This window comes from Solanum stenotomum, chromosome 10 (assembly GCF_019186545.1).
Source record: "Solanum stenotomum isolate F172 chromosome 10, ASM1918654v1, whole genome shotgun sequence".
NCBI classification, from domain to species: domain Eukaryota; kingdom Viridiplantae; phylum Streptophyta; class Magnoliopsida; order Solanales; family Solanaceae; genus Solanum; species Solanum stenotomum.
In genome coordinates this window covers 43,397,639-43,409,824 of record NC_064291.1, presented here as the reverse complement: position 1 = coordinate 43,409,824, position 12,186 = coordinate 43,397,639, and the positions used below count along the sequence as shown (strand labels likewise).

The following is a 12,186-nucleotide window of genomic DNA, read 5'->3' as shown; positions in this document are numbered from 1 at the left end:
TGATTCAAATTCTACTGAATTATGTTCTCTGCGGGAGTCAAATGAGTCTAGACCTTGGGTCCAATAGCTGTGAATTTGGCACCTTAGCCATGGAACCCACAATTTTTTGTTACTTCGGGTGACACTGTTTAAATATACACGATTTTTTGTGTAAAATACTGATACATAAAATTTTACCCTAGTGTTCAAATGCTGCATCACACTCAATCCCCTAGATCTGCCCCTACATAAGGTCTATTATGGCAGCATCTAGGATTTGCTTTTGTTTTCTGTCAAAGGTAAACTAACTTGCATGCAAAATATCTGGTCAATTGTCGAAGCACATTTTAAAATAGCGTTCAGGCAGTTACAAGTACGATCATAGACAATGTTTGCTACCACAGGGTCAAGGAATTTGAAGTGAGTCTAAATGCATCCTTCATTGCAATCATACCAAAGAAGGAGAAACTAACAAACAGTAAGCACTATAGACATACTAGTCTATTAAGAGCATCTACAAGATAATCTCAGAGGTATTTTTAATAGACTAAATAATAACTTGATTTTAAGGTAAAACTAAGTAGTAATACACTTATCTACAGGTGTGAGATACAATCCGTATCTTCTATTTAGCAGGGACTAAATCAATACATACTTAGCTCATTCTAACATTCTAGAACACTAGTACTTTACTTTTAACCCTTGTCAACAATATAGTTGGAGCACCTTCCTGAAAGTATCATATTCAAATTCCAGTAAATCTCGTTAAAGATATATTTAGGTACACACTTCATAAAGGTAGAATCAAGAGGTATTTACTCTATTTTTCCAATTTCTCATAGGCATAACTAGCTAGAAAAACGCAAACACATCAAAATCAGATAATTCTCTATCTGCATCCATGACAAAACAGATTCACAAGTTTAAAAATCTGTTGTCCCGTGGAATCCCACTCAGTGGATACTGGCTGCAGAAAGATCTTTGTAAAGGTAGATACAAAATGATAAGTACGTGGGAAACAACTTGTAGGGACAGAATGTGAAGAGAACAGTTCTACCGGTAAATATTAACAACTGTCCAATTATTTACCGAAGCTGAAGGTAAAGACAGGCAAAGGATCAACCAAATAAGCCAAAATAACCAGCTGAGAAACATGTTTTTTGCATCTCTCAAGTTGACAATCAAACTTGGTCATTAAGGTTCTGAATATTTATCACCCAAACATTTACAAATTTATCTTTGGCATTGGTTAAAAAACCATAGCATCGTTTGGAATACCTTAAACCAATATATTGAGTTCTCCAGCAAATGGGCCCCTCAGAATATGAACGGGAAAACAGTTACAACATAATCTCATATGGGTATTCCTTGAAATATAATTAGGTTTTGGTGGAACAAGGTAGTATTTAACTTTGAAGTTCATGAACGCAACAAACCTGATGTGCAACATATTGAACATCCGCCACACTTCCACTTCTAGATGCAATTTGGAATGCACTTTTGAGACGCCCACAAACAACACATGCAAGTACTTTCCTGTGAAAGGCAAGCTAAAAAATGAAGTGGCACTCAAAGTTTACCAGCTAATTTCTAACAGAAATTAAAAGAAGTGTATTGTTGATTTGGGCAAACCGTCTCATCTAAAAGCTTAACCTAGTAGCAGCTTGATCTGTTAGAGAGCATATCCTTTTGTTTATTTATTTAAGGTATCAATATAAAAATATTTTGTAGATGAATGACGGTAAGAATCCAACAGCTCTGTTTGCAAATATCTCGTTGAACTATGGAATCGTCCCATTTAGAAGTTTAAATTGTTAGAGCACACTTACAACAAGTTATTTAGTTATTTAATCATCTTCTGCGTTATGCCTTCAACAAATATTATGATATCATAGACATGTAACTTCCACCATTGTAGCCCTTTTATCTGACTTAAGACACAAAAATGAACAAATCAAACCATTCCAAACAATCATTCCAAGTCCAAGGTGAGAAATATTCCTTAACTTGGATCATTTAATCATTCAAGTGTTGTACATGAGCTAAAGTCCTAACTCATTAAGGGGTAAAATTTGAAAAAAAAAAAATGTTCTGAAGGGGGGATAATCTATTTTGGATAACCCTCACGTAACAATGGCAGTGGCAGTGAACATATATCACAAAAGTGTGAGTATGGCGTTGAAATGTGAGACCACATCATCAAAAATTTTAAAATGTTGGAAATGGGATACACTATTTATTTTATATCTACAACATGTTAAAGATTTACTCAAAATAGACAAATTTAAAGCAATCAAAGCCTTTGGAGTGAGTATCATGGGTTTTGAGCATGCAATTATTGACATCATCTTGAGAATGGAATAAAAAAGGCTACAACATCTACAACAACAAGAAGCAGCAAAGAAAGTCAGAAAGGAAGGGGAAAACGAAGTCAAAAATCTGATCTGCAGTGTGATCTATGATGGTAGGGAAATAAGAGACAAGGGTAGGAAATACAAGGCTCTTTCTGGATGAAAGTAAAAAATTTAAGTTGGAATATAAGGGGGTTAAAATGATTCGAATAAGACATACACACTTAGGTCTCTCAACCATAAGTGGAGGGCATGGTCAATAGGTCTCTCAACCATAAGTGGAGGGCATGGTCAATAAGCATGATCCGACAAGTTCCGCGGAACAGATGGACTCAGTGGACACTGGACAGAGTCTAAAGCATGATAATAGGAGAGGTATTGTTATAATCAGGAATAAAAAACAGTGGAGCTGTAGTGATATTCAACATGGAACATATTTCATATCTTGTAAACTGGACAGTTTCTAGAAAGAATCCAGATGGTGCTCTACAGGGGTTTACAGGCTACACGCCAATCTGAAACAGAAGATTTTGGCATCAACTAACTGCAACCCGAGGCACATGGAGTGAACACTGGGTAACTAGGAGGCACTTCAATGTATGTAGGTTCAACAGAAAAAAATAAACTGACCTGTGGCTACTAGTCAACATGTCAATCAGGCGGTCAGGTCGCTCTTTGTGTTTGTTTGCATACACATTAATGGCTGCCCCCAAAACCTAAAAATCAATATAGTCCATTAAATATGGCATTAGTTCATTACATACTTGTAAATAGAAACCTATAGCAGTTCAAAATTTAGCATAGATGGAGATACTACTCGCGTCATAAATCAGATCCGACTGTTTGAAAAAAATAATAGATTACATTAACATTTGGATTCTTGAAATGTTATGCATTTCTATCATTGACAAGGTGAAAGAATGACAGGACAGTCAGAGGGGTTAATCAACTCCAACCTTTGGCACTTCTTCCCTTTGATAACCGTTAAAAACTCATGAAGCATAAGATCATTGGAATAGGTTGCTATGGTTGGTGCTAGTTAAAGCAGTTTTAACATATGAACCAGGAGAAGTAGAGTATACTTAAATACAAAATATATGTCTCTTAACAACAAAAATAAATAGATAAGCGTAGCATTTGACACACCTGCATATGAATTCCTTTGGAAAATGAGTGTTTAAAAAAAAAGAAGGGAAAAGGCAGGTCAATCATCTGTCGCTGAACAGACAAAAACACACATTGAAGACCATTGCATTCAGAAGAATACCTGATCCCAATCATCATCATCGATGGTGCCTTTAATGTTCCTAAAGAACTCCGTGAGTTGGCTTCCCCTCTTTCTCTCAGCAAGTGATGCAGCAACACCAGCATATATATCAACAGCTAAAACAGTTGAGCATAAACCAATGATAAGTTCAAATACTTGTCCTGGAAAGTTTTGAAGAAAATTGGAAGTATGAGTCTATGAGAAGTACCTGGAAGGTTGAACTCATGGATCACCTGGAAAGCCAAGTCAAAATTCCTCTCTGCAAGAGTCTCTGCAATTTCACACCTCCTCCTGCATTTCGATAAATACAAATTTTCAAGCCCTAGCATCGGATAAAATGCTCTACAAAATTGTCCTGACTATCAAGTCACAAGGGATAATGTTGGAAATGCTGAAAGTCAAGGGATTTAATATTGTTATATGTTCATTAGTCCTTGGACACTATAAGGCCACTGTTTACTATCCAAGTGACATTACTGACACTGTTGAGATTACTCTTTCTCTAATAATAGCTTCTTTTGCCATGATCAACTTGATTTTCAGTTTTGATTTATAAACTCAAGTTTCTTCACCACCTTGAGTTTGATGTGGTGAGTGAAGAGTCGAGAGAATCAATATTGTTATACCTCAGAATCTATCTAGGAAAATAGTATAAAATATTCTTCCCAATCCCGTCATAATAAAGAATATCAATATTTAGGCAGTTTTCTTTATTTAAATATTTCCTTTATTTCATTTTGCCGACAATTTAAAATTTCATTTAGCCTAAACTCAACAAAGAGTTCTCTTTGAAATATTGTGCACCACCCGATCCGAAATAAAAATTGCTGGTGTGACTTTGAAAACGAGACCACGAGCTCTTAACACCCTGCCTATTTGAGTGCATAAAATATTGTATTGTAGATTCCTTTCCCGCTATTTTAGTATACAAATGAAAAACATAGAAAAAGCACAGGAGCACACAAATAGTCATGAAATAGTTTAAAGGAGCCTCCGCTAGTTCTAAACAGCTAAAACCAAATACCATTTCCGCATATATACACAAGATATTGCATTGCAAGGTGGCAAGAATCATACTGAATCTGTTCTGAGACCAATGGACAATGTTGTCTACAGTGAAGGGTGTGATACTTGGTTGGGCTTTCAGAGAAGGAGTCAAAGATGTAGAATATAGGATGTAATGTAAATCCTTTGGCTGGGTACTTTGGAAAGGAATAGGAGAGCCTTTGAGTGGGTTGATAAAGATATGCGTCTAGTTTTTGTTGCTAGTCAATGTTTTATTGCAACCTCACGCATTGATCACAGATGACTGGGATGTTATTAATTATATTTTGGTGTAGGTTATCTACTTTGTGCATACTACTTGTACAGCAGGACTTGGATCAAACAGCATCAACAAATTATTACTTCACCAACAAACACAGATATGGTAACTTCAGGGTATATAGAAAACCAAAGCATAAATAAAAAATCAAAACGGTTTAATATTTAGCTAGACACATTTTTTTTTTTTGAGAAAAAAAAAAGAAAAAATGGAGAACAAAAACTAGATCAAATGCATTTCAGGTCACCCCATCAAGGAGGGGAAGACCTTCTGGATTCTGCCTGTTTCTTTGTGCGCAGCTGCCAGAGATGGTAAAATAGTTCTTGATTTTGTATCCAAAATGCCTAGTTTGAATAGTTCAGACAGACTGAAAAATCACGAGACAAAAGGAGATTAAAAACCAAAACTAGAACAAACCTGAAAGTTTCAGGATCATTTGGATTCCCAAAAAGTGAATGCTTCCACTGTGTTCCTTCTGCATCATTAAAGCATTTGACAACATCTATCTGCAAATCAGCAAGCATGAACAATCATGAACTCAAGATAGGCATGAAACAACTTAAGCATCGAAACCCTTGAGAATGCTAACAATCAAGTCCAATTTACTACTGAATGATGTTAGAAGCATTATCATTAGATCTGTTGGAAATCATTTACAAATCCTCTTTCCTCAATCATTTCTAATCAGTAAATGGCTCTAAGAGATCAGAGATGCTTATTTTGACACATAGAATTTTCCTAAAACAGTTCGTTAATGCAACTTGCTTGTTTGAGAAGAATCTCCCATGATTCTGGATCCATACAGAAGTTTCATGGGAAAATAAAAAGGCTATCGTTCAGAGCATAGACTCTTCAACAAAAGAGAATAAGGTCCAGAAAGCAGCATCAAATTGAAAGAAGCAACAAAAAGTAACAGGATATGCGCCTACTGCATTTTGCTGACAGGTGAAGATATTTTCAGTGTCAGTTTACAAGCATCCTATACTTACAGTCTTACCTGGATAGCAACTCTAGCAGAAAATTTGACTAGTCCTTCTTCAGTTAGTTTCTCAGAGGCACTTTTCCCTCGGATGCCCTTGGTAATAAGCTTAGTAGACTCTCCTGCTTTATGTCGTGCTGACAGGCCTTCCTCGAAATGCATCTACATCACAAATGAAGGCTAAGCAGACGACACAGGAGTAGGTGTACAAGTTAGCAACTAAAACCACACAGAAGGTGATATAATTTAAGATTCACAAAGTAGAAACGTGACATAAGAGATGAATGTAATCCCTGCATAGGGAAAGAGGAGAGGATCTAAAGATGCAGATAAAGAGTATGGACGCAGCATATGTACTAGCAATGCAATAGACAAATAGCAAAAGAGAAAACAACTTGTGATAATTCACAAGAAGAAATATGTTCCCGACGCGATTGAGATGCCAGTGCACTATCACGTTGTGTATATCCTGTGTCATTTATGTCAAGCAATTATCTCAAACTACTTACCCATGCATATATTCAATTATTGGTCTAACTGATGTATAAATACCATAATTTACACTCTTTTAATATCCATGTACTTTCTGTATTTGTATACTATAGACAGAAAAAGATATAGGTGGATTAATTCTCAAAAAAAGAAGAAGATATAGGTAAATACGATTTTTTTGAAAGAATTCTTAGTAAGCCCACATTGCTGATATTAATTTATCTAACATAATAATTAAATACATTCTAATTAATGTGCTATACATAATAACATAATAGATAACTATATTCTCAGAAATATAATATAATAAACAACTATATATAAGCACAGTACACACACGATTTATATATATATAACCAAGCAAAAACCTTTATTTACACAATTAGATATTATGAGCCTAATAAGGTCTTTCTGTGGGGAAAACAAAAAGGCATCAAAGCATAAGGAAACAAGTTATGCAGATTGCTTGTCATCCTAGAGTTTCAAACTAATTCCACCACCTAATCATATTGACTGCACTACTGCTATATCAATTATACTTTAGTTGTTACTCAATCATAGCTGATGACACCCATCACTGGGTATCACATAACTGTATTTTGAAATGTTTGCCTCATACAACTATTCAGAGGGCACAAATAAATCTATCAAGGACACTTTCTTATTATTTCGTTGATATGTTTGTCATATGGAGAAAATCTATTCTATGGTCCCAAGACCAATGAAATTATGTCTGTTATATTTAGAAATAATAAATAAGTGCTTAAGTTGCTCCCATCCTTTAAGAATTTTCGTTTTTCTTTGTTGATTAATGATCTATTATTAAATGAAGTGCAATTTATAGAAATATCACATATACTTTATTACCCTTGAAGTTACAATTACAATAAAAAAATAGAGGTTCCATCACTTCGTGAGTAATCCAATTCAAGGAGCAACCAGCCATCATTCACAAGGCAGCTGAGGAACATCAAGTGGCTAGTGTCAAATTCACATCTTTTCCTATTGGAATATGACTGCATTTCTTGCATTAGAGACCCTCCCACTGTTAACTTAACTGTGCCTTTGCCAGTTTTTGTTGGCTTTCCTAAGAATGAAACTTAGGACAGAGAGTAACGAGAGCAAAGCTCTCAAGCTTAGGATACGTAAAACTAATAATTCATTGGTGACCATGAACACCATCTATAATTCAGATGCGCAATAGAACAAGTTCTTAAAATGGACTGACCTTGGCATTCTCCAAGTGTCTTATAGCTTCTTCTTGAGAAGAAGAGTTCATAAACAATTGTATACAACAAAGCCCAGCTGCCACATGATCCTTCTTTATCACCTGATCATCAAGCAATTTTCAAATACACAAGAAGAGACATGGCATTAGTAGAGACACAAAATGGAAGCAAATTGACTAAGCCAACCTATCATAGAATATGTTAAAGACTTGACCAAACTCAGTTGCAATCCAGCAGAGATTAACATATAAGAAAAGGCAGGCACAAGAATGTCTAAAATTTAATCAAGCTCCTCTTTCCATGGCCATTGAAACATCGCACTTCAATTTAATGGGTAGAGTGGAGCGCGGAGGGAAGGATGAACTAGTTATATAAATGTGACCAGAAATCAAAGACATCCAGAATCTTTGAATTGGTAGCTAGCTAATCCAGCAAGTAGATGCTTCAATGTTACGTAGAGGTCTTAGACAAGGAGACCCTATGTCACCTTTTTTGTTCCTACTGACTATGGAGGGTCTGACCACATGTTCAGAACAACAAAAGTAAATGGTTGGGTAAAGGGATTCAGTGCTCAGATAGGGAGGGGTGATGATCTGGATATCACACATCTTTTCTATGCAGATGATGCCTTGGCTTTCTGTGAAGCAGAAGTGGAACAAATCAGACACTTATGAGTAATCCTAACAATATTTGAGGGCATCTTGGAGCTTCAGGTTAATTGGTCGAAAAGTTTTCTCTTCCCAATTAATAAGGTAGACAATTTACAAAGTCTAGCTAAGAATCTGGGATGTCAAATAGCTTCTCTTCCTGCAAAGTACCTGGGATTGTCTCTAGGGGACAAAAACAAGGAGTTGAAAGTATGGAGTGAGGTGATGGACAGATGTAAGAAAAGGCTCTCAATATGGAAAAGTCCGTACCTATTATTGGGGGTAGGTTGACTCTCATCAAGTCAACTTTAGATGGGCTACGTACGTACATGATGAGTTTATTTACAATACCCAAGAGCATTAAGAAGAGAATCAACATAATGAGAAGATCCTTCGTTTGTCAAGGGAACAAAGAAAAGAGAGGCAACAACCTGGTGAAATGGGAGATACTCACTTTGACCAGAAAACAAGGTGGCCTTGGCATGAGAAATCTTAGCTTCCAGAATAATTGTTTGCTACAAAAATGGCTATAGAGATTTTGTTCAGAAGATAGAGCCCTATGGAGAAGATTCATAACAGGGAAATGTGGCTTGTTTAGCCAATGGACTACTGAGGAGGTGATGGGGTCATTTGGATGCAGTGTGTGGAAGACAATTAGAAGGTTCTGGCCACAGTTCAATAACAATAGCTATATTAGTGCGGGCAATGGCCTGAAAACACATTTGTGGGATGAAATCTGGAAAGGAGATGATAGCCTGAAGAACTTATTCCCAAACCTCTACACCATGAGCTTACAAAGATCTGCTACTGTTGCTCAAGTATGGAGCCAACAAGGGTGGAACTTAGTGTTCAGGAGGGCTCTGAATGACTGGGAAATTGAGGATGTGGCCAGGCTACTAGAGGTGCTAAACACCCCACTAGACATATCTCAAAGAAAGGACAAATCAATTTGGCAGCTACAAAGCAAAGAAATGTTCACAGTTAAATCTTGCTAATTGAGGATGAATGTTTTTTTTTTTTAAACTGGTAACTTTAATTGAGGATGAATGTTATCAGTCAGTGACTGACAAATAGCCTTGGAAGCTAGTGTAGAAGACAAGAAGCCCATTAAAAGTGACATGTTTTGCCTGGTTTGTCATAAGAAAAGCTTGCCTTACTCACGAGGCATTACAAAAAAAGATGCAATTTTGCTCAAGATGCTTCATGTGTGAGCAGAAAGCACAAGTAAATAGTCATTTGTTCCTTTAGTAAAGCTGCTTCAAAATTGTGTAATATGTTTGTGTATAATAGGGGTTAGCTCGGTGATGCCAAAGACAACCATGGAGCTCTTAAATAGCTGGACAGGAATTGGCAACAGAGGGAAAAGTGAAGACTGGTGGAAGACTATCCCAGACTGTATATGGTACTCTATGGGAAGAAAGGATTGCTAGGTGTTCTGAAGGACAAAAAGATAGTTTTCAGAAATAAAAATGAAATGCTCAAGTATTTTGTTTTTTGGTGTACCAAGACGTAAAAGCATAGAGATAGTTGATTTTATACGAAACTTGTAATTCGGTATATCTTTTTGACGGTGTGCCCACCACCCTGTGGGATGTGAGTTTCCTTTGAGTGTTTTGTGAATGCAAAGTTACCTTTATCTCAAATGCATGTTGAAAGTAATGTCCTTCACCTTTTTCTGTCTCACTTAGTTGTAATTAAGGTCTAAAGGTTAGAGAGCATCAAAGCCATAAGACTCCTGGAGTGAAGTTTGTGGGAAAACAAAAAGATAGGGCTTCTTAAATTTTATGAGAAAACTTGGATCAAGAAACCAGCTATACAGTAAAGAAGTCGCTAAAGATATAATAAAAAATAAGTGTACTCTCTCTATCAGTTTAATCTAGATACATGGGTCACGGTCACACAATTTAACAGAAGTTATACATTAAAACCAGTGTTGTCAAAGGTGTGCTTAAGCCCTAAAGTGATGCTCAAAACACACTGAGCGTTTCGCCTCGCTTAATGTGCACTTTAGTGTCGTCATGAAGGCTCTAAGACATACTTTTCCCAACAAACGAGTATTGCCTGAAGAGGCTTCACTAAACAATTAATGTTTCACTTTACCATTATTTTTATTTTTTCAATTTCATTGTCCATATATTTGTTGCTCGTACTTATAATTATTAGCCTTGGACTAAACATATATATATCTGTATTTTTTCTCCATTTGCACCATTTTTCATTAAATCCCACACTTTATTTGCGCTTGAAGGCCCAAGAGACCTTGGAGTTTTTTGCGCTTTTCTCTTTTGATAACACTGATTAGAACTGAAAAAATCATTCAGAGAATTCTGGAGTGAAGCTTGTTAAAAAAGGAAGCGTTGAGCTTCTTGAGGTTTACCGAGGAACCCAAACTAAGAAACTAGCTATACTGGAACCTAAACATGAAATTGAAGAATTTGGACTTCTCTTTTTTTTTTTTGGATTAAGAGCTGAAGCATTCCTTTAAAACTGTAAGTAATAAGTCAGAGCAGAGAGGCAGTCCTCTCTTAGTCAAAATTTCATAGTGTATCTGATGAAATGGATAGATTTCACTAGCCTTATAATTTTTGCCATCTCCATCGATTAAAGGTCTATAATGCCAAAGGTACATGTAAAGAAATTTAACATCAGATTAGATGCCGGGTCACCGTTGCTTCACATTTTAAAGAAAAAGTTCAAAGGAAAAGATTGTGGAATACCTGAAACTTGTATAAATAATTGAAATGCTTGTGAGTTTCACAATAAGTACAGATGCGAGAAAGTGCTGCAGTTGTATGTTTGTTCACTGATGGATCTAGTGATGTTATATTTGAAGTTCTTCCTGACAATACTTCCTCCAAAACAGACATGGCCCCATAAGCAATGCACAATTCACACAATAGATCAAGGGTCCCATAATCTGTAGCCAAAGGATCTTGACGTTGAGGGGAAGAAGACGAAGTGACAACGCCCAATGAAGATGGTTGAGGAGGTGGAGGAACAGAATTGGGAGGGAAAAATAACAAGCAAGCATCCTTGTAATGGCCATGTCGAAACATGAAATCAAACAGATGTTGGCGAGCATACTGCATTTTAAAGTGTAATACATCAGTGGTAACGCAGACATCAAGTAGTGAGCATGCCTCACTGCTCTTACATGGAACAAGTGAAGAATTGCAATATCAATAAGCTGAAGACCAATATTAAGAGATGAAGAGAAAAAAATAAATGAGGTGGTGGGGTGAGGAAGAACTAAACATAAAGCATTTAACGTTTAGGGTGTGCTCACATCCTAGATGAAGGAAATAACTCATTCAATTTCCAAAGACAATATCCCCCCCCCCCCCCCTTCAATATATAAGAGATGCTTCCTATATTAGCAAGAGCCCACATTTTTATTATGCAATACAACTTTTAGCAAGTTTGAAGAACATGAAACAATTCTATAACTAACTATGGTTTTTCCCAATTGGTACCAAATAACTATAAATTTAGTACTTATAACATCAAAATGGACTTAACAAAACTACTATAAAAAATACTAATCCCAATATTAAACATCACCAAAAAAGAGTTTCAACAAGTTCACAGAAAGACAACATCAATTGCATAATTGAACTTTAATTTTCAATTTATCAGCCATGATAACGAATTAATTTGCAGCATTCAAATTCATATTCAATTGCTTTATTAACTATGATGATAATATCCTCAATTGCAATGATTGATTTTCATTTTCCATCCAAATTTATAAGTCAAAAATCGAAAAAGAAGGAGAAGGAAAAATCATTAATTGGAAAAGAATATGGGTAGCAGAGAAGTAGAAGAGAGAACGAGAAGAGGAGTCAAACATCCTAACAAGAAAGAGTCATCTTAGACCAAAAACAAGGAAAAAGAAGCAAATCAAGAGAAGCTAAGAGA

General features: G+C 36.0%; 1 protein-coding gene across 2 annotated transcripts in view; it reads right to left on the bottom strand.

The window, feature by feature from the left end:
* LOC125843251 (uncharacterized) overlaps nt 1-12,186 on the bottom strand; it is a 78,167-nt gene that overhangs the window by 1,101 nt on the left and 64,880 nt on the right. For both annotated transcript variants that reach the window (XM_049522461.1, XM_049522462.1), the window contains 8 exons: nt 10,986-11,351; nt 7,621-7,722; nt 5,919-6,062; nt 5,339-5,427; nt 3,806-3,888; nt 3,598-3,713; nt 2,961-3,046; nt 1,416-1,515 (listed from right to left, as the gene is read on the bottom strand). In XM_049522461.1, coding sequence (XP_049378418.1) covers nt 1,416-1,515; nt 2,961-3,046; nt 3,598-3,713; nt 3,806-3,888; nt 5,339-5,427; nt 5,919-6,062; nt 7,621-7,722; nt 10,986-11,351 — 1,086 coding nt within the window. The remainder of the gene's footprint in view (nt 1-1,415; nt 1,516-2,960; nt 3,047-3,597; nt 3,714-3,805; nt 3,889-5,338; nt 5,428-5,918; nt 6,063-7,620; nt 7,723-10,985; nt 11,352-12,186) is intronic.